The 27,488-nt window shown below is 38.3% G+C and overlaps 1 protein-coding gene and 1 long non-coding RNA gene across 5 annotated transcripts in view; one reads left to right on the plus strand and one right to left on the minus strand.

Annotated features, from left to right (window-relative positions):
* The window catches only part of LOC136103271 (uncharacterized), a 33,919-nt gene extending 7,596 nt beyond the window's left edge, over positions 1 to 26,323 (plus strand). For 2 of the 4 annotated variants that reach the window (XM_071811029.1, XM_071811030.1), the window contains exons 10-37: positions 190 to 234; positions 879 to 932; positions 1,686 to 1,754; positions 2,446 to 2,514; positions 4,361 to 4,429; positions 6,543 to 6,611; positions 7,052 to 7,120; positions 7,208 to 7,276; positions 8,416 to 8,484; positions 9,702 to 9,773; positions 10,353 to 10,421; positions 11,252 to 11,323; positions 12,206 to 12,274; positions 12,677 to 12,745; positions 14,078 to 14,146; positions 15,261 to 15,329; positions 16,403 to 16,471; positions 17,871 to 17,939; positions 18,661 to 18,729; positions 19,407 to 19,487; positions 20,289 to 20,324; positions 21,352 to 21,388; positions 21,510 to 22,067; positions 22,731 to 22,972; positions 23,552 to 23,639; positions 23,729 to 23,818; positions 25,156 to 25,344; positions 25,787 to 26,323. In XM_071811029.1, coding sequence (XP_071667130.1) covers positions 190 to 234; positions 879 to 932; positions 1,686 to 1,754; positions 2,446 to 2,514; positions 4,361 to 4,429; positions 6,543 to 6,611; positions 7,052 to 7,120; positions 7,208 to 7,276; positions 8,416 to 8,484; positions 9,702 to 9,773; positions 10,353 to 10,421; positions 11,252 to 11,323; positions 12,206 to 12,274; positions 12,677 to 12,745; positions 14,078 to 14,146; positions 15,261 to 15,329; positions 16,403 to 16,471; positions 17,871 to 17,939; positions 18,661 to 18,729; positions 19,407 to 19,487; positions 20,289 to 20,324; positions 21,352 to 21,388; positions 21,510 to 22,067; positions 22,731 to 22,972; positions 23,552 to 23,639; positions 23,729 to 23,818; positions 25,156 to 25,344; positions 25,787 to 25,794 — 2,607 coding nt within the window. In that variant the 3' untranslated portion in view covers positions 25,795 to 26,323. The remainder of the gene's footprint in view (positions 1 to 189; positions 235 to 878; positions 933 to 1,685; positions 1,755 to 2,445; positions 2,515 to 4,360; positions 4,430 to 6,542; positions 6,612 to 7,051; positions 7,121 to 7,207; positions 7,277 to 8,415; positions 8,485 to 9,701; positions 9,774 to 10,352; positions 10,422 to 11,251; positions 11,324 to 12,205; positions 12,275 to 12,676; positions 12,746 to 14,077; positions 14,147 to 15,260; positions 15,330 to 16,402; positions 16,472 to 17,870; positions 17,940 to 18,660; positions 18,730 to 19,406; positions 19,488 to 20,288; positions 20,325 to 21,351; positions 21,389 to 21,509; positions 22,068 to 22,730; positions 22,973 to 23,551; positions 23,640 to 23,728; positions 23,819 to 25,155; positions 25,345 to 25,786) is intronic. The other 2 variants (XM_071811027.1, XM_071811028.1) reach the window with 2 other exon arrangements.
* LOC136103272 (uncharacterized) lies at positions 10,494 to 14,457 on the minus strand. The gene is made up of 3 exons (XR_010651581.2): positions 13,984 to 14,457; positions 13,046 to 13,151; positions 10,494 to 10,881 (listed from the first exon to the last, which is right to left on the minus strand). It is a non-coding gene; the product is annotated as an uncharacterized lncRNA (long non-coding RNA).
* Positions 26,324 to 27,488: the final 1,165 nt, after the last annotated feature.

The raw sequence follows: 27,488 nt of genomic DNA on the forward strand, positions 1-27,488 counted from the left end.
ATTCTGATTACGGTAGTCCATTTAAAAAATATTTATTCAATAATTGCTAGCTGCTGAGCTTCCCTTGATATTTTCTTTATTTTAATGTGAAGATATCTAAATAAGATACCTTAGCAAAAATTTATCTAAAAGTGCTTTTGATGAAATCTAAATACACATACATGTATCTTTTTTTCACTTGCCTTTCAGGGTCCTGAAGGTCCAGTAGGCCCCAAAGGAACAAGAGGGCTACAGGTAAAAAAAAAAAAAACCCAAACAAGTAAACCCCACCAAAAACTGTGAAAACAACAATACCTGGTTCCATGGGATTCAAAGCTGTGAAATAACATCACACCACAACCATCATGGAATCTTTGAGTCACTGAGTTCAAGGCATCCAAAATCTTATGTTCTTAAACACCAAAATTAACAAGAATTTGGAGGATCAGTCTAGACAAATAAATTATCCTTAGAATTCATTCAGTCTCAAAGACCACAACAAATGCAGAAAAAACAAGATAACTCATTTCCCATTCAGTGTCTTAAATATTTCATTATCTCATGGAAGTACATGGAAATACTTCAGTCTCTTTCCATCCCAGTACTCCTGGACTGAAGGTCAAGAAGCTTAGTCCATCATAGATGTTTCAGTAAATCTTGACTATAGATTACCCTTAATTGTATTCAAATGAAAGAAGCCAAATTCTCTCCCCGATTACTAGACCCAGACCTGACTGAGTTGAATCTATACATGCATCAGAAAGCAAAGCTTCAATTCTGAAATATTTGTAACTCATGTTTTCATGCAGGCTAGAGGAAATTAGAATTATTGAGTTTTTTACACTGCCATAGTTCTGAAAGCTTGAAAAATCTCATTAAAACCACTCTTGTTTAAATAGGGTCCACAAGGACAGTCTGGAGATCAAGGGCCTGAAGGCCTTCAAGGATCAAAGGCAAGAACTGCATTATTTCTTCTTTTTCTTTATATTAAAAGGTATTAATACAGCCTGACAACAATAATGCTTTTATCCTTATACCCCATACCCTTGTAGGGGATGCAGTCTAATGTCACATTGCTAGCAAATCATATACTCTCTGTATTCTACAAGGTTCCTAAGAAAGGTATTCATTTGCCCTTTGTATTGGATTCAGGTCCAAATCACGCTCCAGTCTTTCCCCATAAACAGTTAAAATATGTAAACATAAAATCTATTTAAAAAAAACCCAAACCTTCTGATTTATCAAGACCTGAATATTTGTTGGGTTTACTTCTCACGCCATTGCAAATTCCAGTTATAACAATGGAGATTTCTTGATTCTGTAGTTCTGTGGTGACTTGATATCTTTATCATAGTAGTTCAATGGAAGATGCAAATATCACTGGGTATTATAGACAACTGTTTTAACTTCATTAAAGGAGACCACATTTACACTTTGCTTCTCAGAAAAACCTTAAACCGAGTAATTCAGCCAAGGCTAAGGGGTTCTTCAGCTATCAAAAGGAATATGTTGTGGAGAAAAACTTGAAAAAATTTGAAGCATTGAAAGGGTGAACAGAAGAAGTACTGCGTAAGACAATTACAATGGGTTGAGATTCAGGATATAGAAAAAATGAACTTCAAAATTTCTTTTTTCAGTGGAGTTAAGCTGATTTCTCTAGACACCAATTTATAATCAGAATTGTTTCTTTTTTATTCTTTGTAAAGGGTGAGAGAGGTCTCCCTGGGCCACCTGGCTTGCCTGGAGAGATTGGAATAGGACTGCCAGGCCCAAAGGTACAAGCATCTCTCCTCTTCCAAATTGCATGTATTGTAGGATAAAACCAGAGACAGCTAAGATAATGTACTTGCTGGTACATGAGAAAGTTCAAGCCCCCAAATGCTGTTTTTATGGTATTGGAAAGGTATTTTGTATGTTGATCAAAACTGTCTAGGAAAAAAAAAAAAAAAGGAAAAAGAAGTAAAGAAGAACATTTTAAGCACGTACTTTAAAGGACTTTTTTACAGTAGTTGTTATGCTTGACATAATTCAATCCAAGCAGTGTATGGCTGAGTAAAAATGCATACACAGTCTTAAAAAAAAATTATCCTGTGAAAAACAGGCTTGGTGGTTTGAACAACTGGCTTAAGGAGAACAGAAACACTATGATACAAATACTGATTTATGGGAAAAGGACAGTAACTAATGTACTAGGAATATGATGGGAACAACTAATAGTTTAGATTCAACATTGTCTTCTCTTAAACGCAGAATTGAAGCTGTCCCCTAGTTCCGTGAAACTGCACCAGTTCAGTGCCTGTTGGGCCTTGTGTGGCATATGACTCTGAGGAGACTCAGAGTTTCTCTGTCATTCCTGTATTCTTCTGCATCAAGTATTTCAAGCACAGAATATCTGACGAGTTGTTATATGCTGTACACACAGAAATACCTAAATCAGGCATTTTCAAAATACATCTTTGTTTGAAGGGTGACACCGGTTTGACAGGAAGACCAGGACCCGTTGGCCCACCTGGAGTTGGTGAGCCAGGACTTCTGGTATGTCCATTTTTGATTTGGTGAGAGGGAACCAGGACAGAAAGGAAATATTTGTGATGCTTCGCTATTAAAATGAATGTATGTGTGTTAAATAATACCATTTCTTTTTTTTCTTCCTCTAGTTCTCACTCTCATATATACTACATTGTCTGACTTTCATTTCTCTCAATAAACTGGAAATGTTTCCAGCTCTTTAACTTTTATAATTATCTTTGTCTCCAAAACAGATATGAAAAAATTACACTTTATGCAAAATCTATGCTGATAGATTCAAATCCACACGTGGTAACTTTCAAGTTGACTGCTTTTCAGTATCGTTAGAACATGGACATCAGGATGGCTTTGAGGGAGAGACTCCATTTCAACCACTCTAACACTGAAAGAGTCATACCTAAACTACCTTCTTAAAGACATTCAGATCGCATAACTGGTCGCAGATAACAATTTGACCAATATTACCTTTACTGGAGATAATAAGAGGCAGAAAAAAGAAAAAAAAAAAAAGACGACTTTCATAATTTATAGTATGTTTGGCTCTGAAGACTTTTCCTTCTTTTCCTTCCTCTCCTTCTCCTGGTAGTTTAAGTGTCATGGTCACTTTTTTCCAAAGTGTCAGCAACTTTTACCAAGCTATTTCCAATACAGCAGACTCAAATTCATTTCTCATCACCTGCATGAAAGACCCCTACTGCAACCATGAGTGAAATTATGTCAATTTTTGTTCACAAGTAGCTTTTCCCCATTTACAAGGAAAGATTTGTAATATTCATTTCAAAAAAGATGCTCCCATGAAAAAGAAAAAGATGGTTTGGTAACTGAACTGACTGATCTCAAACCTTCTTGAAAATACACTACTGGAGAAAAGTGAGTCCTTGTTCAAGGAAACGACCATTACTAATAAGGCCAGTGGTAACAGTCAGTCAAAGCGGGGCAGTGATGCTTCCTGAGCCTCTTCAATAATGGCACAAAGAAAAGAGCCACTGTCTAGAGGAAGAAGTGCCTGTGATGTGCATCTTTGTTAGCCACAACACCTGTACTGATATAACAAGGGATTCTGATTTAAAAATGTACACTAAAGGTATTTTTAAAATTTACTTTGGAGTATATTTGCCTCAAAAGAGTTTTCTTTTTATGGTTGAATGCAGTATAATTACCCTTACCTAAGAAACAGGCGTAATTCTAAACCTCTATGCAGAAGAAGCAGAAGCATATTTAGACCCAAATCTACCAGGATTCTGTGATTGTGTGTAATTTCTAGAAATAAATCAGGGGAAAAAAAATATGCAGGAAAACACTGTGAAGCAGCCTCAATATGCACAGGTGTTGGACTTGCATTTAATGAAAGGTTTTAGTTGTCTTACTTGCCCCTTGTGCTCCTACCAGATCTGCTTTCAAAAAGAGAAGGACACGCTGTCCTCTTCACCAATTACAGTCAAATCTCTCTACAGCTGGATCTTCTTCAGTAATACTCTGCACAGTCTTTGATTTGGTCCTCCCTGTCTCTCATGATAACACTAGTACATTGATAAGGTTCAGTAACAACTTGTAAATCAAACTTAAGTTTAGAGAGTAAAGGTTTCAAAAGCATAAGGACTAGGAATTTCAGCTACATAACCTGTGATTCATAAGAAACCAGAAGGGTAAAACAGTCTGCCTTGTTACTGCTGCAGGCCAGAATGCTCATCATTTATTCACTGTGAATATCGTATTACTGTACTATTTTTAAGAAGTTGTAACTATACCAACATTTAAAGACCTGCTTATACCCAAAAATTACATAGAATATGCTGCTGTTGATTTGAGTGATTAATACATATTCTAGGCCATTTTAAACTTATGTTAACAGGGGCCTCAAGGACCACAAGGTGTTCCAGGAGAAAGAGGTCCACCAGGAGAAGGGCTTCCAGGAGCAAAGGTATAGCAGTCTAAGGGTTTTAAGATTCGAGCAGCACCATTAAATGAGTGCATGCCAAAACAAGTCCATAGCAGACAAGGGAATCTGAGAAAGTAACTTGTAAATTAATTTTAAAATTTGGCATCAATTAACCTGATATATTTTCATAGAATTCATTTGGTCCAAACATGACTTTCAGGCACAGCTAGCCTTTGGGACCTTGCAAATACGATATTTAATTTAGCTGATGCTTGATTTGTGGGATCTAAGCCTGGAAAGAATTCCAGCTGTAATTTAAAAACAGCCTCAAGCATCTGACTTAAAATATTATAAAAGTGATTCCTAGATGAAAAATTTATCTTGTTGCTTTTTTCTAAATCCTTATATGTAGAGATCTTTGCTGTCACTAAAGACAGGCTTCTGAGCTTCTTACATACCTCAGCCACTGGCTTATGCCTCTTAGCCGAAGTCTGAATTTAGTTTGTGGGGAAAGGAAGGGGCTGCTACTGATTTTCAGATAGAGTGGAAAGCAATGACAGCAGTAGTTGCACGTACATGGATGGACTCACTAGACCCTCTGTTATCTCTTTTTGCTGCCCACTGAAAACCACTCCCAGGTTGAGTTATCATTTTGACCTTTGGTTAAAATAACAAAGTGACACAGCTTATACATGAGCTAAATCACTAACTGAATGGTTCACTCATTTTTATGCATGCACCAAGGAAATTTTGGTTGGCAAAACAATAAAAAATTGTTTCACATGCGCAGGTCCCAATTTTCCCTTCACTTAAGATTTTTGCTTAGCAAAATAGTGTAATCAGCTAGGTTTAAATTTGACTGCTGCTACCAACATAATATCTTCAAACATCTAATATATATTTTATGATGAATTATATAAATGATTTAACCTCATTGTTGATGGTCTGTATTTGCTTAGTGGATCTCATGCATGAAAACAAACGAAAATCTATTTGAAGAAAAAGCATTTAGAAATCACTCCATTGCCACTGAAATACCAGTTCATGTGGGAAGAAACACTACAGCTAGTAACTTAGGTACAGGACCAGTGCACAGTAAGAACAAGTAGAGAAGAAAGCATAATCTAACCAAAACTACTGAGTGACTGAGATAGGCAGAATAAAATAATCGAAGTAGAATTCTGCAGGCATTATTGGAACTCTCGGTTCTGTTAAAAAATGTACTACTTTTTGCTGCCAAATCTGACCTGAAGCCAAGCATGTATCAACAGAGTCTCTACATATCTCTAATCCTATTTATGGCTGCCAAATATGTCAGCTCTCTGCTTTTAAACACATTTTAAACAGTTGATCTGTTAATCTAAAGCAAATTTTACAGCTGCTTTCTTCAGACATTTTTACTAGCTCATAGTTCAACAAAAAGGAAAATGAAGGCAGCTGTTCTAAAGCATCAAGGGTATAGAATGTTATTTTAAATAGAAATACACATAACATATTTCAGTCAAAGTTAAAATGGTGGAATTGGTTACTAGGGAGCCTGGGGTGATTTTGTGAAAATTTACACAAGCTAAGATCTGTCTCTGCATGTTTCATTAACAGAAGTAAAAGAAAGCACAATATTAGTGTCCTTATTAGTAACTTGCATTTTCCCAAGACTACTGTTTCGTAAATAAACATGTAAAAAGACAATGATATTTGCAAATAGACTTTTGCAACAATACAGTTTGGCCTGGTCTTTATTCTGGCAAAATTCTTAGTGAGAGCTACATCCTCACTCCCACACTTCAATGAGATTAACCCATGAGACCAATAGGCAGAATTCAGCTTCCAGTTAGTTGCAGAACTCAGCCCTGCGGACATTTAAATCCGTTGTGGTTTTGCCATTGATTTGAGGGGAAGCAGGACAGGACCTTAAGCAATCGAGGTGAGCAAAAACATAAAAAGAAGCTTGTTTAGTTCTTTCATCAGCAATTTCAAGCTGCAGAGCAAGCTGATTTGAAAAGATGACCTCTCTTGGTATCCTGGAAAACAGATCCAGGAGCCACTTCCTGGTTCTTCTCATTTTGTGTTTCATGATAATAGAGTAAACAGTGTCTCTACTTCAGAGAGCACAGCCGTGTCTTTACAGTTAACAACATATATTTTTTTTGTGTAGGGAGACCGTGGGTTTGATGGACCAAGAGGCCCTCGTGGACTTTCAGGCATCAGCATAAAAGGTGAAAAGGTGAGCAGTACATTCACCAGAGGTTGAGCAAAGTGCCAATACATCTACATAATATAGGGAAGGCAGAGTTGATATTCACTACAAAAGGTGTAATGAGGCAAGGAACCCACAACAGGCCCTGGACAATAAGGTATTTTGTAGAGAGATTTATGCCCAATACACTCTCTCAACCTATTTTAACATCCCTTCATATTAAAATAGGAAATGTTAAAAGTAGCATCCAAGTCTGTGGAAAGGTTAATATTTACAAAAGGCAGAAGAGACTAGCAGTTTTTTGCACTTGAACCAGCAGGGAATAAATGCATATATGCGAGATTAAAGGCCAGATCCCCAGCCTCACTGACTTCAAGAGGGGTTAAGTCAACATGTACTGGCATGGGAGCTGTCTCAGATTTTTTCTGTATCTTTACACAACTGAGCAATTGTACTTTGTTTGCCAGGGTGAATTCGGTCCTCCTGGTTTACCTGGGCCAGTTGGATTACCAGGAATTGGAATTCAAGGAGAGAAGGTGCGGTTTTCACTTCCCCCTCGCCCCACAGTTAAATGTGCAGTAACACAGAGTGTTTCGTTTTTAATGCTTAACTAATCTTTTCAGGGTGTGGAAGGCCCAAAAGGACCACCTGGCTCTAGAGGGCTACCAGGACAGGGACTACCTGGACCAAAGGTTAGGGAATTTTGTGAAGTAAAAGCTATGGTGGTGTTTTTACTTTTATGTTTCCTGATTAAGAAATGATCTGCCTCTATTCTTATGCCTGTTTAAGTGCTGAGCACTAGTCCAAGTATTGACATAGCTGCATTATTAAACTGTACAGCAGATCCTACTCCACTGAAAACCCTTGCTAAACCAATGCCATGGCTATCTATTTAGGTTTTGGCTTGGCTCACCACAGAACCTTTTGAGGTACTACGTATCAGACACTTCGTCCAATACATTTCCATAGAAAAGGTTGTCTGCCTTAAAGTGGCAGTTTCATTGTTACCAGGTGAAGGTGCAGTGAATCAATTCCAAAAAGTAGTTGCACTTAACATAGAAGAACACCAACATTTCAATATCATCTTTTAACCTCACTGAACTGTTTCCATTCCAGAAAAATACATACACATCTGTACAGATTGGTTCCCTTCCTTGTTACTTCTGCTGCCTATTGTCTCACCTGATTTTGTGTATTTACTGTATCTATCAGTTAAGAATGGACCAACGTATAATGAAGATCACCTTTGCTGAAGAAAAACTGTTTGAATAATTTAGCCTTGACTGATTCACAAAATACAAAAATGTTAATGAAAGACATCACCCTTGAAGTGTTTGGAATGGAGATTTAAAGTGATTTTCTGAAAGAGGTGACATATAAAGTTCTGAATGACTGAAAGCTATTACAGCATAGTACAAAGGAACTAGGAGTGTAAGTGGGTCAAGGGTCCATGCCACGTAAAGTATTTTGCAGCATCAGAGATCATCTCTAACATTTTCCATGATAATGTAGGGATATGCTTTACTCCTGGTAAAAAGGAAAGAGAAGGGTGAATTGTTTGTGGATGTCAGACATTCTCCTGAAGTATCATCTACTTTGGCAAGAAACATTCGCAGGGACATATAACTACAGATTTACAGTATTAATCACTTCCACCAACTATTTGGTCACAGTTCAAAACATGCTGCAGACTCTCAGTCTTTGTGATCAAGGGTTTAATACATCATACTAAAGACAATATCACAGTAATCTTTCTTTAAATATAAGCAACCTAGAATATGCTTTCATATTTTTCCATGATAATGGTGTTAAAAAATAATTGCTACTTAAGGGTGAACAAGGCTTGCCAGGAGAGACTGGAGTGCCAGGAGAAAGAGGTATTGGAGAACCTGGTTCTAAGGTATGTTACTAATAGAGGTGTTTGTTTGTTTGTTTGTTTATTTTTGCGATCTGTGTTTCCCGAGTATCCTTTCTGTAGGCACTTAAAAGTAGGTTCAGAAATTTACGTTCTTGGTCTTTAAAATTTTTGACACAGACTTTCAATAACTTCCAGAAATGGGAACATTCTAAATATGCCAGTTCTGCACAAAAGTTGGAAGATTTATTGTAACTGAAAATTTCCACATGCCTGACCCATTCTCAAGTCAGTGTTGCATATAGATCACCTCCAGCTCTCTCCAGAAAACCATCCAGAATATAAAACTGTTGCCAGAACTCACAATCTACAGCAAAACCTAAGCTATAGCCAGAGCTGGTGAAAAAAAGCACTGAACAGTGGTTATTGTGCTGTCCCTTCCCTTTTCACACAGGATAGGATGTGAACAGAGCAGCAGCTACATCCTGACACCTTCGTATGGGAAACAAGCTGTGCTACCAGACAGAAAGCACACTCGCTTAGAGGAGGGGAAGCTGTAACCAGATCATTTTAGTGCTAAAGTGACCAAGATATTCTCCAGGCCCTATGCGATTAGCAGCCAGACTAACATAAAATATGGGTATAGATGAAAAAGTACTTCTGTGACAGTGGAAAGGCACGAGGCTGTCCTGGTTTTGCTCTTCTTTGTTAGGGATTTGGGACAGTACTTGGAAAAGGAAATAAATTGCTTAAATTCCTTCCTTAATTTCACAAAATATGGTAAGGCTGAGTGAGCCCATTTGACCACAAATGATCCCATTTCTTCTAAAACCAGGTCAGGCTCGTGAACCTTATGTAAACAGGCCAATGGCATTTCCACTTCCATTAATAGATTTGCACGGATATTCACCAGCAAGATATCAATCATCATGTCACAGTCAGCTCTATCTGACATTTACTTAAAATGCTGCCACTTAATGAAATGATTACACTGTTTTTTAACAATGAGCTGGAGCATTACTAGCTAATAATATTAATTGCATAGATCAAATGTGAAGTTCAAACAATCAGACAATATGGTAGTTCCAGATACATGAGAGTTGTCTTTATTTAAAAAAAGGTTAAGATTTGGGTTCATATGCATAAATGTTTGCTATAAATATATAGATTAGTAAACTTTTAAAAGTAGATTTCCTTGATTCAGAGAAAGAATAGTACCAAGTCTGCATTTAATAGAAGGACTTACTTTTTATTGATGTCAGGGTGAGCCAGGCCCTTCAGGACTTGCAGGTCTGCCTGGTCTTCCAGGAGAAGACGGAGCCCCTGGACAAAAGGTTGGTTCATTTCTGTCTGCAGGCTACCTGCTTCCCTCCAGGCATTCCTACTGTTCTCCGTGTGACAATACCCAAACATAGAGAGTGTTCATGTACAAGGGGAAAAGTAGCACATTTTTCAGTGAAAAAAATTATCTTTCAAACCTACTTTTTTAGGGATTTTTTTTTTTTTTTGGTTGGGGAATCTTATCTTTTTTACAGTTGTTGGCTTTTTTTCAATTCACCAAATGCCCTGCAACTGAGAAGGCAGACCACTAAAATGGCTGTAAGAAACCTTTTGTAGCCTCCTGATCATGCTGTTTTCCTAGAATCAGAAACCCCATATCTTTATGATTATATACTCAGAGTGTTCAGCCATCACAAAGGAAATAGACTGCTTCCTGCATTCCACTCGGAGTTTTACAATGGTTGCTTCTGAATATGGGAAGAAAATCCTGGGCTCACTGACATCAGTGGGAATTTTGCCATTGACTCTAAAAGGTCCATGATTTTAATGAGCTTGTTCAAGTGAATACAGAATTGATCTTGTCCCATGTCTATGCAGTGCTCTGAAATGCTGCTTTGGTTTTTCTATTCCAGGGTGAACCAGGGTTACCTGGTCTTAGAGGTCCTGAAGGTGCCCCAGGGATTGGAATACAGGGGGAGAAGGTGAGAATTTCTTACTAAAGGTGACCTTCAAAATTATAATGTTCCAGAAATAGGTTTGTCAAAGTGTTATCTTTTTTGTGTGTATTATAAGTAATGAAAAAATATATCTCGAGGAGTAGGCTAATGACATCTTCTAAAAGTGGTTAACTGCAGAGTTTATTTTAGCTCCAGCCTAAACCAACAACTTTTTAAAATAGCAAAGTTAATAAAGGACCACTCGGCAAATCTTTCTCCTATTTTTTTGTAAATGACAGCACAACAGTTCAGTGGGTCACAGTTTCCAATACCTGTGGCAGTATCTGGTCCAAGAAGTTCACAAAGAGCTAAACCCTTTGCTAGGAATACTACTTCTCTGAGCAGGAATAACTGGGCCAATCTTCTAGGTTCTGGCTCTTGTACTGGCCTTCTGTACTGATTCAAAGGTGAAGTAATTCTGGTTTCTCAGATCATCATCTGTATCCTGTGAAAGAAAGATGCTGGAAATTGCTGGAATCATTGTCTAAGAAGTTGGACAAGACATACAGAGATTAAATGTCACAATAGAAGAGAAATAAAGCTGTTTCAACTGCAAGGATGAAATCTTTAAGACTCCTTTGGTTCTTATTTTTTTTCACAGTACTTACTGGTATGTTGGTTAATTTAATTTCAGATGACATCTGTATACTTTTAACTGTACAAATCCAAAACTGGACAATTACTGAGCAGAATTAACTGACTGACTAGTGAAGGCAATAAGAATGGCTCGTGTGCACCAGCTATGACATAGAACTTCACTATCTTTCATTGATATTTACAATTAATTTCAGTTAACACATTCTCCATTTTTGTAGGGAGATCAAGGTCAGAGAGGAATACGAGGATTAACAGGACCAGCAGGAGTGCCTGGACCTGCTGGAGCTAAAGTAGGTTTATTATCACATTATGTGTGTAAAATACTCCCCCCCCCTCAAGCTGTTCCTAGTTTTAGAGGTAAGAAACATCTGTCTCAGAATGAACTTGCTTCTTGAAAAATAATTAAAAAAAAAAAAAAAAAGTTCAGCTAAGGCTTCTCTTAGCAAGACAGGCCATGATCCCTACAATGTCTAGAAGCATGTTTAAAAAAGCTTTGCATTCACCATATTGCTTCCCTGACAGTTTGGAAAAAGTTAAGGGACACTAATACTGGTATTTTTATGCTGAAGTATTTGGGAAGATAATATAGTCTATTGCACATATGTATGTGCCAGGACTTTACTTTCCCTTACACTGACTCATAGCTCATATGCTTTTACAGATTTGGAGTTTCTATTCAAATACTCAGTACTCACTGAAAGTGAGAGAAGGGTTACTTCAGGTTTCTCTTCCAGTTTCTTATTAAGTCTTTTGCTATCTATTCACACATAAGAGGAAAAATAAAAAGAGGTAAAAATATGCCGAAAGGACAATTTAAAAAAAATCTAGTCTCACGGGAAAATATATGTGTTTTCAGTATGCCTACGCAGCTGGGAAGGAAGCCTTGAGTACTGGATATGCTGGACCAAACCTCAAATACACTAAGAAAGGGATTTCTATTAATAATGTATATTTGTCCAGTGACTAAGAAGAATCTAATTTCCATTGAGAGATCAGAACTATGCTTGTTATCAGTCCTTAAAAGAGTTAGATTTCAATCCACATAGAATATTTGAAGTTCTAATAGAACTGCAATGGAATACTGTAAATCGTTGCATAAATGTTTTCTCTATGAGTGCTCATGCTGACTTTCAGAAAAATCCATCATTTTTGCCCTCCTTCCTTTACTGCAGGGAGAGCCTGGTGTGCCAGGACGTCTTGGAATGCCAGGCCCTCCTGGAAGAGCTGTGCCTGGACCAAAGGTAACATCCACACTCCAGCCCGAGTGCTTATCAACACAGGGTGAAACTGTAAAGCAGGCCATGCTATTATTCATGTAAATAATTCCAGCCTTCTGAGGTAAACTAAAACTTCTTCTTTCCTATGAACAGAGTTATGAATTGTATCCAGTCTAGTTATGACCATGCTCTGGTATTAACTGTATGCCAGTTTGCCATGTGGCCTACCTATGTTCATTTCTTTGTTCTAGATAGCTTTGGATATCAAAATACTTCTCTTTCTTCTGCTTTTGGTGTTTAATGCTTGAAAAAAAATAGCTATTACATTTGATATATATATGTTTGTATAACAGAAATAAAAAAACTCAGTCTGTGACTGGTGTTTAATAAAATATGTAATTAGAATATATATTTTCTTCATTGCAGGGTGACATTGGGTTACCTGGTCTTGCTGGACCAATTGGAGATCCAGGTTTGGGGCTTCCTGGGGCAAAGGTAGCTCATAAGTTGGTAAACTAATTCCTGATAGAACTGTAAAATACAGCAGGATCTCAGTGAAGCAACAGCAAATTGCTTAGGATAGCCAAGCGTTCCACGGTTCTTAACGTGCATGTCATATAATACTAGCAGAGTGTAATGATTTGCAGTGCCAGAAGACCATAGATGGTCAGTCTTCCAGACTCCATGAACCATAAGCTTTCACGTGGCAGAGAAACAGGAAAAAAATGACTGTTTTTAATTGATGAGGACTGACTCCGGAGAGAACACCTGATTTAGGTGCATACCACAGCCTACCTGTCAAGCACGGTTAATTTTTCTCAGCCAGACTCCTTTGCTTCATTCCTAATTTTGACACAGGGTAATCCATGGACTCCAAAATGATCCCGGGATATGGGCCAAACTGTGAGAAGAGGTGCCTTAAGTAGTGCAAAAAGAGCATGGACAAGTAGCTAATCTCTAAGGACTCTAATCTCTCTAGTACTTTTCTAGTATTGCCTCAGAGTCACCTAGATTCAAGTTTTGTAAGCCACCCTTCGTTCCAGGGCTGATTTTGTCTGAATACCAAGAAGTCTGGAACATAAAAACCTGTGCTTCTCCAAATAAACCAGATCCCCCCACCTTTTTTTTTTTTGCACTTACTGAATTTCATAGTACTTTTGAGTATAACCCTTATCTCTTTGAGTCAATTGAATACAGGAACAGAGGCATGAGAAACATGTAACAATCTCTATCCCTTTTTGATCAGTTAGTGGTTTTCAAGATCCTTAGATTTATTTTTATCAGGAGAAGATGATAACAATGGAATCATGTACGTTTTGGTACAGTCCGGTCAATTCAGAGAACTGCATGTTGTCCTATTCCTGGGAATCCAACAGGAATCAATTAACAGGGAGCAGGTCCTATGCTCAGAGTTGCCAGTCTCTCTCCCACAGCCTTGAGTCCTCAAAACTCTTTCAACTGGGTGACACTGCATGTTTTTTTTGCTATGTTCTTCACTTTTTGCTGTGATGATAAAACTATGGGGAATATGACTAAGGTCATTCCTTCTTACATGTAGGCCACAAATGACAACAAAGCTCTTGAAAAAGTTTCAAATTAGTGACTCAGAAGTGAAAGGTCCTGGGAATCCTCAGCACTATTAAATGTCCCAGTTTTAGTCCAGCATTAATAACCTATAGTAGTAATTCACATAGTAAAATACATTAGCAGATAGACAGATAAAATCAACTTACAGGATATTTGCCAAAGAACTTTCACTTTTGTGGAAAATTTCCTGCTAGCAATTGTCTTGGCATTCACCTCAGCTGTTTCTCCTGCCTTCCTCAGGGTGACCGAGGTCTTCCAGGACCCCCCGGACCCTTTGGGCCAAAAGGAGATGGTTATCCTGGCCCACCTGTAAGTTTATTGACAATTTTTTTAGTGTGAATTGAAAACAAATAGGCACTACACTGAAGTTAATTAGCTTCCACGGCTGACATTCCATCAAAGATTTGCTGGTCTAAAAGCATAAAAAGCCTCCTCAACTGTGGAAATGCATTTTAGCACAAAAGGAAAAAGAAATCTCCCTCTCCAGTAGTCAAAGACCTTCCATGTCCCCAACTGCTCCAATGACACAACATAACATATTCCAAGTGGGTCTTTTTTTTTTTTTTTCCTTTAATATCACTGATGCTTCAATCAATTTTTTCAGTATCCAAGATACTGTCTTCCACCCAACCACACAAAATTTATTCCCTGACAGGAGAATATAGCCAGCTAAGAAGCTGTGTCCATATACATGGGTGTGAACTCAAGGCAACAGAGCCTTCCAGAACCACTAAAAAAGCTGCTTCTGTCCAAAGAGCCAGGAGAGCAGACAGCCCTCAGTTGTGTTCTGTTGAAGGAGTGGCAACGAGCTGGTTGATCTACTTTCCAGCCTTTTACTGATGTTTCTACTGGCAGATGTGACCGATCCCTGCAAAAGGTATACAAGGAGAAAAGACTTCCTCCTCTGCCATTCTTGCAGATGTGTGCAGCTCTGCAGTCTGCGCCACCAGCCCTGGCAGATGCACACCTGTGCATTTAGGAAGTCCCAGGACAATTGCTGGCCAGAGGCATGGAGTTTGGTGACACACTAGCATTTATCTGTGATAAAGACAACTATAAACGTGCACGCAATTGCCACACTGAGGCATAAAAATTAATGAATGCATGTCAAAATGGAAACTGGAATTTCATTTATAACACTTCCTGATATTTTTGTGCAATCCAATGCAGAACTGCTTCTGCACCTGCCTCTCTGGATCAGAACTTCAAACACATGCAAGCCTCCTGCATGACTTGCAATGCATGTGCAAATTCCACTGACACCACTTCAGGTTTATCAGAGTAGAATTTAACCAATTTTAGACCACTGTGATCCCACCGAGAGACAATATATTCAAGATACTACCATATTAATGTTAACAAAAGCATGTGGTCAGTATAGGTGTAAATTAAATTAATATTGTGTCTGTGCATGTAATTTCAGGGGTTGCCAGGCCTTCCTGGGATTCCTGGTGAACAAGGCCCAGATGGAGTTGGACTACCAGGACCTAAGGTACAGACCTTAACTTCTAGGAAAGTTAATGCATGTCTGTACTCTACTTCATGCAGATATAATCCCTACCCATAGGTCACCTTTAAAATCCAGCTTCAATTTACTTGCCAGTATATAAAAGGTAGACCCCAGAGAAGATCTTGAAGCTTCACTTCAGAACTTATCTGGATGCTGACTGCAGGATTACTGGAATTATAAAGGCAATTGAAGGCTTGACCACAGCTACTTAAATATGCTTAATGTCTCTTAAAAGGATGTACATATTTTTTCCACTCATTTCAAAGCCCCAGCTGTCTGAAGGCACTGATAGGAAAAATAAGCTACAACAGTGCCAATGTGAACATACATTCTGATTGGCTGAGGGAGCTAGGTCTCTTTAGTTTGGAGGAGACTGAGGGGTGACCTCATTAATGTTTACAAATATATAAAGGGTGAGTGTCACGAGGATGGAGCCAGGCTCTTCTCAGTGACAACCAATGGTAGGACAAGGGGTAACGGGTTCAAGCTGGAACACAGGAGGTTCCACTTAAATTTGAGAAGAAACTTCTTCTCAGTGAGGGTGACAGAGCACTGGAACAGGCTGCCCTGGGGGGTTGTGGAGTCTCCTATTCTGGAGACATTCAAAACCCGCCTGGACGCATTCCTGTGTAACCTCATCTGGGTGTTTCTGCTCCAGCAGGGGGACTGGATTAGATGATCTCTTGAGGTCCCTTCCAATCCCTAACATTCTGTGATTCTGTGATTCAGCTGCCAGGCAGCAAGCAAAAACATTTTTTTGTTTGTTTGTTTAGGGGACCTGGAGTTCATTATAGCATTCAGAATAATTCCTGCATAACTATTGCATAGTTGACTGTACATGTCTCAAATACGTTTAGACTACCAGCCACTGTTTATCCCCAATAACTTTCTTGTCCTGCCTGCAGTATTCGTGGGTTAGCATTGTTTAGACTTGGACCATGCTGTTCAATCATCCTCCTCTCTTTGTCCCATTTGAGTACAACAGATGCTGAGATTTCTAAAGATAAATTGAACTTTGGTATTCACTACTTATTTTTTAAAGTATCGATTTTCAGGGTGATCCCGGTAGTAGAGGACCAATTGGTCTCCCAGGTCCCCCAGGAGAAGGCCTGCCAGGACCAAAAGTAAGCCATTTAAACAGTTATGTCTCCCACTGTCTATTTTTTTAAAAAAGGAAAAAAAAAAGTATACTGTAAAAATGCACGATCATGCATACACATCTGCATGTTTTCTCCCTTCACTCTTCACTAGAAACAGCTAAGCTGACAAATAAGATAACTAGGAAATACAGAGTCTTTATTTTGTGGAAAACCAGAAATGTCTTTGGTGACTAGTCATAAACCATGGCCTTCTGCCTATTGCATACAATAAATTATAAAGCGATAATCTTGCAACGAAGATCAGTGACAAAATATTTAGCTCCTGCAGACATTAGCTGCAATTGAGTAGCAAAAATTTCTTCTAGCACTGGTCAGAATTAATGGCCTGGCAAGCACTGACTATGTCTTGCCTATACCACTGTTAGAGCCACAGGCATACTGTTGAGTTCTGCTGGAATTAATTCGTCATTTTTACTGTATCAAGTACATTAATAATAATCTAATGACCAATATGATGACCCATCCCTGCAAAAAGGATTATTTGTGTAATTACAATATACACCACAGCAAAGGCCTGAAAATAATTCTAACGATAAAAAGCAATTTTCACTATTAAACCTCCCAAATTGGAAACTCTGCAGCTCAGCTTTAGAAGTCTATTAATACAAAAGACCTTTCTTAGAATGTAAATGTAAACACACTGAGCAGGGTCAAATGCAAAGATTTTGCAACATAATAATATATTACCTGCATAATGTGTCTTACTGGTCCTCGAGATTCAGTTAATGTTGGCATGAAGTCTTGATCCAGAGCTGAGCAAGGTGAAGCCCTTCCCCAGCCAGCACTTGTCCCAAGGGCTGGTGTGTGCACAGGATCCTTACAAATGAGGAAACTGAGAATATTATACTATGTGGGTTTTGATTGCTTCCTATGAATAACATATGGAACTGAAACATTTTCTCTAGAGTTCTCTTAAAAACTAGCTGAGGAACTAGCAACAAGTGTTTATTTGCAAAGCCACATTAGTATGTCGATAGGCCTTACTGTGTAAGCTTAATGGTGATGAAAGGTAACATAGCAATAATAATCACGTCTTAAATCTTAGTTCAGTTCCCAATGTCCCACCAAAACAATCCATCTTTCAATGCAATGTATATCTCTATCAGCAAGGTGATTCAGGTTCGATGAGCATTAAGCTGAGTGACTCCTTTGAAGTATAAACTGGATTTAAATAATCTGATAAAAGATAAAAAGACTCTTTGTCAGCTAGAGCAATCTTATCCTCACTACTTATAGAAAGACATTGATTTGGTAGATGCAGGACAGGAAATTATATGGTGGTACAACAATTTATTGTGTATTTTTATCACAGTATCACAGTATCACACGAATATTGTATTTAACTTATGCGGTTTCTCTCTAGGGAATCATGGGACGCCCAGGGCTCCCTGGCTCTGTGGGACCTCCTGGTGAAGGTATTCAAGGAATTAAGGTAAAAAGACTCAGTGTCTTCAATATTTAACTTGTGTTGAGTAGTCAATTTGACCATCACAGTGTTAAGGAATTAAGAAACAGATTTCACATTGCTTTTTATAAGACGAGAGCCTCAGGCTAGAAAATGAGAACAATAACATGAGCACCTACAAAGCATGCTCTGTCTCTTTTGCTGTAAACAGCAAGCCCAAAGGTGTGTGTATTGAGGGAGGAGGAAGCAACGGCATCTTTTATCAGTGAAAGACAGCTTTACAAAATTAAAAATACCATTCTCTCTTACCCAATTCTCATGCCCACAGAGAGTCTCAGTAGTTACATGAACTACCACATATGGTAGAGAAAGTGTCTCCATCCTGAATCTAAGGATAATATTCATTTTTCCCTGCAACATGCACTTTTACCCAAAGCATAGATCAGGTGAGACAGACACAAAAGAAAGAAATAGCAAAGAAGGAATGAGAAGGAATAAGATGGGGTGGAAAGAGAGATCAGGAGAATTAGAACCAATAATGATAATGTGTTTATTTTGATATTATATATTTTTAGAGTATTTTTAGACATACTGATGAAGTATTTGAGAAATATAAGCTAGCTACCTACATCACCTCAAGTGCCTCAAGATACTTGTTAAAATGCAGTTTGAAACACTTTGAACAATTAAAATTAATGCACGATGAATGATTACAAAGAGTTAATATCACTACCTGGATGATCATTAGGGGGAACAAGGAATTCAAGGAATGCCAGGACCACGAGGCCCCCCTGGAGAAGGACTTTTGGGACAGAAGGTATGATATCTAAACCAGAGATAATGTTTCAGACCAAAGCCAAAATACTCAGCTCGCATTGGGGGCATGTGAATGCTGTGATAGATATTGGATTTAATATCATGGCCTTTCTTCTACCCACCCATCATGCAAAATGTAGGTGCTACAAGAATGTTAACAGAAATGTGTGTTGGAATCAGTTTTTGGACGCGATCACATCAGCTCAGAAAGACTGTATGAAGTCCCACAGCCTATTCATAATCAAACCAGGAGGCACTAATTCCTCTGTTTGTGATTCCAAACACCTTTCCTGGGCAAAAAGTTTTCTCAGAGCGATATTTCCATTATTTATTCCACCTATGCCTTTGCCTTTCTTCTCAATTTCCCTACTGTTATTTTATTTTTCTCAGACACAGATGGTAATTTCCATCATGAAATATCCCACGAAACTCCTCTGTCTGCATGTATTTGTTTGAGATGGTTCGCTGTTTAAACTGCTTTAGCTATTTTTTCCCAAAAATTGCTTAGCCAATACTACAAGTTATGCATGAAATTCACAAATACCAATTGATTAAAATTATCTTTGATGTACAATTCTAATTCATGTCAGAAGCTGAAGGTGAATTTGATGAAGGCAGCTAGAGAGAAATGTGAAGTGTAACAGAAACTGACACTTTGCTTACCGACATGGTTTTAAGGGAGATCGAGGAGCTACAGGTGAAAAGGGGAAAAAAGGAGAAAAAGGTGATGTGGGTGACCCTGGTTCATCTGGAGAACCTGTGAGTAACTCAGGTTTATCACATCTGTTTTCTGAAGCTGCTTAATAATAAAGCTAGGTTGTGTGTTCTTCTTGCTATTTAACTACACATAATCTGAATTACTTAAGAAACTGAAACTATGAAAACCTTTAAAAGCATAAAGACGACATTTCCATGCTGAATACCCCACTTCCAAAACACAGATATGGGTTCTTTCTTAAGGCAGTGAAATAAAATTGTGATGTTTTGAGACAAAACTATGCAATTGTATCCTATGGCTACCACGTAACTGTAGCTCAGACTTTCCCTCAAAGCTGGCCAACAGATGGAGGCAATGGTAACTCTTGCTGCTGGGCAGCTCCCCAGAAGCTGGAAAGCAAAATATGATACCCTTCTATGCTGACATTTGCATGCTAATAAGTAGGCATACATAAATACCACTGCTGTTCCTGCCCTGACACTCTCTCTCTTAGACCCACACACCTTAAAGCAGAATTCTGATCATTCCAGGGTGTCAGGCAGGTGTAGTCTCTTAAGAAAGGAAACAAACACAACATGGTAGACAGGAGAGCTTTGCACACAATGTCCCTTTCTAATGTAAACTGACAACCCGTGATCCAGTGGGAGACTCGAGGTCATCCAACTCCCATAAAACACTCATCACATTAGAAGGTTATAGATATTGTATGCACAAGGTAATATCACATGAATGCTACTTTTTCTAGCCAAAGCTCTTATTGGCCAAGTATTATTCTAATAATGGTATTGAATTACAATGTTATTAACTAATTGCAGTAGCCTAATTAACTATCACTGTTACAGGGCAAAACTGGACCAAAGGGAGAGCAAGGCCTAACAGTAAGCAAATTCCATTATTTAGATCACATTAATGCAAGATATAAACAAAATGAAATATACTATCAAATGTATCTTATGTTAGTTATTTTGGAAAGAGCTTTCTAACTGGAAGTGGTGTCAGTAATAATAAAGAAACCATGCAAAGGTTTCTGACTTTTTCTCCTCTACTTTGTGCTGAAATAGAGTCTAAAGAGCAAAGATCTTCAAACCTGTTACAGTATATCATGCTACAGACTTAATTATACTTCTGCTAAGTCTGAGCTGCACTAGACCCAAATACATTAAACATGTCAGAGAGATATAAATACCCCTGAGGTTTATGGTGGAAGCTGAGCAGCAGTAGCAAAAAGTTGTATTTGAAAGACTAACTCAGTGCCAAATGAATCCTGCCATATACTCGGAAAAAAAAAAAAAAGTTTGCTCTAGTAGTGCAAAAACATTTGTTTGCATGTCATGAAACAATCACTTCTCTGATCAGACAGCTCTAAAGGCAGCAGCTCTTTTTTTGACACTGAAAGCCGGGTAACACAGTGGGCCAGGCACATCAAGTTCACCAGTCCCAGTTCCATTCTGTGTTGTCACACTGTCATATGCCAGCTCACTACAAGCAATACGCTTCCAGCAGCTGGGTCTATTTTTCCACTCCCAATAGATATAAAATGGACATCCATATTATTCAGGTGCTAAAATATGAATGAATTTTGACTTTTAAAGTTTTAATAAGAACCAAAGAATCACAAAACATTATTTACATTACAGTAGTTAATTGTTTTAGATAGAGGTGTCATTGTGTTGTCAAGTTAATGGTTCTTATATGCCATATAAAATAGCTTATTGTAAAATGTGGGATTCATTCCAAGCTTGGAAGGTCAGGTTTGAAAGTTAAGCAGTGAGATTTTTTGTATGTCCCTCTAGGACACATATATTCCTTATAAACAAAATCTTTGGTGGTATCAATATTATACCTCATTTGAAAGAGGCGAATGGTAAAATGCTTTTTTATATGTATTTTTTTTTTTATATCCAGAGAGAAGATATAGTTAAATTAATAAAAGAGATATGTGGTAAGTACTCAGGAAACCTTTATTTTTCAGACTCTTCCTTCATTACATTTATATTCTTCTCCTTTCCAAAAGGATACCAAGTAAAATCATCATGATTTTTTTTTTTTTTAATTTAATGCAGGTTGCGGTATTAAATGTAAGGAAATTCCTATGGAGCTTGTATTTGTGATCGACAGCTCTGAGAGCGTGGGACCAGAAAATTTTGAGATTATCAAAGACTTTGTAACTGCTTTAGTAGACAGAGTAACTGTAGGCAGAAATGCTACCAGAATTAGCCTTGTGTTATACAGTTTAGAAGTTCAGCTAGAATTTGGTCTCAACAAGTACACCACTCGACAGGATGTTAAACAAGCAATTAGAAAAATGCAATACATGGGAGAAGGCACTTACACAGGAACAGCTATCCGTAAAGCAACCCAGGAAGGATTTTTCGGTGCTCGAACAGGAGTGCGAAAAGTAGCTATTGTGCTAACAGATGGCCAAGCAGACAAGAGAGAAGCTGTAAAACTAGATACTGCCGTTCGAGAGGCTCATGCAGCAAACATCGAAATGTATGCAATAGGAATTGTAAATACTTCAGATCCAACACAGGTTGAGTTTGTGCGTGAACTTAACCTGATTGCTTCAGATCCAGACAGAGAACACATGTACCTCATTGATGACTTTAATACCCTTCCAGGTGCGTTCATTGCAGTTTTATTCTGAATTTTATCTGATGCTTCTCAGAACCGGGAGGTGGGGGCAGGGGAAGCATTGTCTTTGTGGACATGTTGTGTTTTGATGCTGATCAGGATTTAGTTACACGATGCAAAGTAACAGGAAACTAAAGATACAGATTCCCGTATTTTAAGGACTCATGTTTTAAGGCAATGATTCATCACACCAGTAAGAGATGTCACCTACAGTGCAGGAAAATAGTTGAGCAAATGCTAATGCATTGTCAATCTGCTGGACTGGAAACCAGAATCTAACCCACTGGGGTAAATTCTACTTATCCACTTCCATTGGGATATAACCCATTTTCATTTGGTTATTCCCAACTACAAGGTAAGCAGTTATTTTCCCACTACCAACTAATAGTTGTTACTAAGCCCAGATAAACACCTTTAGGTGAGTTCATTATATTTTGTACCACATAGAGGACTTATGGGCTGGCAAATTTATGACAAATAAAAGCCATAGCCCAGAGAGCCTGAAATAATCTTCTTAGATGCATATAAATAATCCAGAAGAGTACTGCATTACATGTGTATTATTTCTGTGTATAAAGAATCCAAATTCAAAAAATAGATTGGATTTCTCAGTATGATGAGGTTTTTTTACTTTTTTTTTTTTTAAACAGCTCTGGAGTCCAAATTAGTCAACCAATTTTGTGAAGATGAACATGGTACCTTAGTATACAACCATAATGGAAATGGTGCAAGCATAAGTGGACCATCATTACACTCAGTATCTTCAAGTTCTTTACATTACATACTTCAGAACAACCAGGTTAATAGACAGTCACTTTCAGCACAGACACCTGGAGTATCGACAGTAGAAAGTCCTTTGAGCCTTGGTGATCTTCCTCAACCATTAATTCCGGTATGAAAATGCACCAGGCTTTAACGAGCAAAAGTTTTAGATAAATTTCCTATTTTGTTGTCTGATGTAACATTCCCCCTACTTTTCTACAGAACAGGTACTGTAATAGCTCCTTTAACTTGGCATGCTTGGCGGTGGTTGTTCCAAGTAAGAGTTCTGATGTTGCATGTAGGCAGTCATCTATTGGCTATAATGTATTCCTGATACTGTTACAAGGATTATTAGTCCTGTGTTTAATACAGTAATATTTGTGCCACAGCGTGAAACCTAATGTTATTAAAATGCAATTACACTGTAATAATTAAGTCTAAGAATAGTAATTAAACTCAACTGTTGTCTATATTTTTAGTTATATAAATAGAAATCTGTAAAGGTGAACTACAAAAAAAAAAAATCCTAGGTTTAGGATTGACAACCCTCCTGGTAAACCAGGTAAGGTGTAAGTCCTGATTCTTAACACTGAAGTCAGGGTAAATGGGAAGGAAAAACATTAGAAAACCTCTACGTGATGAAGGGCTTGTTCATTTTGAGACTCTTCACAATATCTGAAAAGCAAAGAAAATCAAATGCTTATTTCAGACCAAAGTAACTCCTGTGGTAGTATATGAAGACTATGAAGAGGAACAAGAAGAGGAACAGTCACCCTTGCTAACAGTGGACACTAGAGGTATTTATATCTTCATTCATTTCTTCATCCTCTAGTTATTTTTGGCTGATCAAAAATCAATGTCTCATTCTGTTTCTTTTCACCTGCAGCTGTGGTATCATTATTGCCATCCAAACCACCATCATCAGATAAAGCGATGACATCATCTCTTTCAACTGCAGTGCTCACACCAAGGCCAGGTTATAGATCACAACCAGTATTTCATTTTGTTCCTTCTTATCCTGATACTGACGTTTCATAAGGCTTTAAATCAGAGTAATTTTGTTCCACACTCTGAAGATTTTGTGAGCCCATACTGTGGAAGATAACCTATTTCAGGATTTTATAACAGATCCAGTTGCAGTTCTTGTCCAGTCTGTTCATCAGTACTTGTTTTTCCAAACACCAAATCCTATTGTTCCACTTACAGCAGAAGCAATGTCAGCTATAACCTGAGAGGTCATAAATTGCATCAAAAAGAGAACAAAGTGCTTGCTGAGGTGGGCCAGTGAGCAGGTAATTCATTAGCCAGGATAGGTCAGTCCATGGAGATGGAAGGCTTCATTAAAGACAGAGAAGATATACAATGATTTCAGAACTGGACAGAAAAAATATATTTCTCCTTCAGAGGAGAGTAGAAAAAGCAGTGTTCAGTCATTTGAAGGAAAGTATAGTAATTGGCTCACTGCTCAAAGGACTGACTATTTTCATATGAAATGTCTAAATGTATTCTCTTCATCATTTGGGGGATTCACACTTTTGAGTTTCAGTAATAGTGTATTATGATGGGAGAAACAAAAGAGAGCAACAGAAACATGTTCTTGTGTTTCCTGGAACATGGGCATGACTATTATTCGGATGGAATTTTGATGTCACCGCAAGGAAAAGTATCTTCTATCTCATGGTATTATTAAACTGAGTAAGACTAGGTCAGTATGTCACACTCCTCTAATGCATATCTGTATGAATCATTAGATCAACAAGCTTTACATTCAAACGTAACTAGTGTGTACATAATTAAGTAGCACAAACAACTTACAAAAGGAAGAGTGAAGTTTTATATTAGTCTCATGATTCTAAGGTCTCTTCCCCCACACAACAAAAAGAACTAACGTACTAAAGCAATGTACTGCAAAAAGATGATGGTCATACTTGTAGTTCGAAAACAGCAGATGCAACAAGTTTATAGCTCTTTGGCTCATAGTTTTGGGTTGCTCACAAGACTGGTTGCTGATAATTAAATTTCAAAAATTATATTTCAAAATTATCAGATTCATATTGTTTGCTCTTCTTGTATGTGGAGCCATAATACTATTATTTCTGGAGTTACTAGAACCATGCCAGTAAAGGAACAGTTTATTTGACCTACTAAGGTGAACTTTCAACTTAACTTCAATGATACCATCTTTGGAAGTGAATCTTAAACTGCTGTGTAAAATTAGCAGAAAAAAAAAAGGGGGTTAAAAGTTAAAATCTACGCATTACAACTGACTTCTAAAAATGGAATTGCTTCTATTCCTTTTTTCCTTTATTTTAGAAAGTATCCTGGACCTCCGATGCAAGTTAAGGCTGGATCAAGGGCCATGCCGTGTTTATGTCATAAAATGGTATTATGATAAACAGGCCAATGCTTGTGCTCAGTTTTGGTATGGTGGCTGCAATGGAAATGCAAACCGCTTTGAGAGTGAAGAGGAATGTAGAGAGGCTTGTGTATTTTCTTCTGGAGGTAGGAATTTATCTCTACATTAACAAGAAGCAAGTTGAAGCTATTGATTGTTTAGTTTCGTTATCAAGTATCCAGCATGATATGTAAAACCAAACTCACTAATTTAAAGAATGTTAACATTATGAATTCATACGCTTACTAATTTAAAAAGTCTACCTATGCAAGGTTACTTTCATTATTTTTGCATATATTGTATGATCCAGTCCTTATGTAACAAAACAGCAATTTTTCAGCAGTATCAAGAGTACAAAATTTTCTTTTTACTACAATATATTAAGACCAGTATGGCATTTGCCATAGTAATTGCCCTTCTTTCACCTAGATCTTCAAATACTACCATTATACAATCACTAAGTGTATCTGATTTTAGATTATATATGTGGCTTTGGAAAGCAATCTTTTGGTCATAAAAGTTATGTAATTTCTTTTCTTTCTGTTACAGAAATGTAATATTTGGCATGGATTCTGCAAGGAAGACTTCACCTTTTTTAAGTGTTCCCACCGATCTTATTTTAGTATTTCAATCAAAAAAATATTGATTTCCAAATTACATGCAGAATACTACTCAGGGGTTACAAGATAAATATGGCAAATTGTGGCCTACATGCTCTCCAGGTCACAAGACAGGGAGGTGGCTCAGCTACCCACCTTTCCCAACCACATCACAGTTACATTTAGTATTTTTTTCTGTAAACTTTCCTCCATTGCCATTACCTAGCAAGATATATGACAAACACAATTTAAACACATTCACAGATTTATATGAGTGACTAAACGAATAGCTGGCATCACTAAATTACACTAGTTCTTGTCTAAAGTGGTTCCTGACATGTGTTTCTCTTCTGGAAGCCAAGTCTAATTTTTAAACGTATTTTAGTAGTCTGTTTCTTAAAAAAAAAAAAAAATTAAAACTTATATTCAAAACATTGAATGCAGCATAGAGTTTATTCTTTATTGCCCATCACTGCCATATTGCTTTGTACATTTATGTCTGCCTGTATATGATGTATTTCCTATTACTTGACTTACATACTTAAAAGCTTGTTTCTAGTAAAACATTTCTGGTTTTACTGCCAGGGCAGAGAATGTATAATGGTACCTTTACAGGACTAAAAACTTACCTCACAGGTAAATGACACTTACTGTTAAATGTGCACCTGATGACCACAGGATTTCTCCACAGCCCTTAACAAGACCAGGCATCTCAGATTTAGGCACTTCTGAATATGAAAATCCATGATCATTTTTAGTTTTTTGCTTGTTTTCCTGAACACATGGTAGCATATCAACAAAAAAAGGAATTTGGCGTCAAGCCAAACACATGGCACCCCTCATACTTCCAGAGGCCCTGTCACGCTCCTGCCGGGGAGGGCGACACACGGCCCTGCCTGGCGGCGCCGCAGGGAGCGGGGGCGGGAGGGGTGCGGAGGGAAGAGGCCGCGCCGATTAGGATTTTCACTCCGAGTTTGCATCGAGTCCCAGGTGGTCCCGACGGGCTCCTCACCCGTTCAGGGACCAGCTCCAGGGAAGAACTGTCAAAGGACAAGCGTCTTCCGATGCTTCGTGTTTTTTCATTATTATTTGAAAGTGGCAGGATACTGCAATTAAAATTCAGATAAATTTTCGAGTTATTCCAAATTAAAAAGAGAATGATACACGGCATCTCGTTTAACAACAAACAAACAAACACAAAAACAGCAGAACAAAACCAAATCCCAGAGGATTTAGAGCTGTAACACACCGAGTCAGCGAGGGTTTTCCAGGTTCTAGGCTCACCGGCTGTACCGGGGGTGGGTTTAACGGTGGCTGACGGCGATACCGCTGTTAACTTGTACCAGACAAAACTAAGACGCGAGGAAAGGCTGCTATTACTACAAGTTCCAGCGACTCGGAGGACTCCGCTCTCCGGCACAAAACGCTCACAAACGCCAGGCCGTGGATGCTGCCGAGGCTGTGCAACCGCGCCGGCCACAGGGCCTCACGGCCAAAGCGGCGGAGGAGCCGGGCAAGCCCGTCCCCACCAAAACACAACCCGGTGCCGCCGCGGCCGCTACCTCAGCCGGGCGAGGGGCGGGGCCTGCGAGGGCGGGAGAGCGGGCGGCCCCTGCACGTGCGCCGCCGCAGCCAATCCCGAGCGCTGCGGG

Source organism: Patagioenas fasciata, chromosome 7, assembly GCF_037038585.1.
Source record: "Patagioenas fasciata isolate bPatFas1 chromosome 7, bPatFas1.hap1, whole genome shotgun sequence".
In the NCBI taxonomy this organism is placed as follows: domain Eukaryota; kingdom Metazoa; phylum Chordata; class Aves; order Columbiformes; family Columbidae; genus Patagioenas; species Patagioenas fasciata.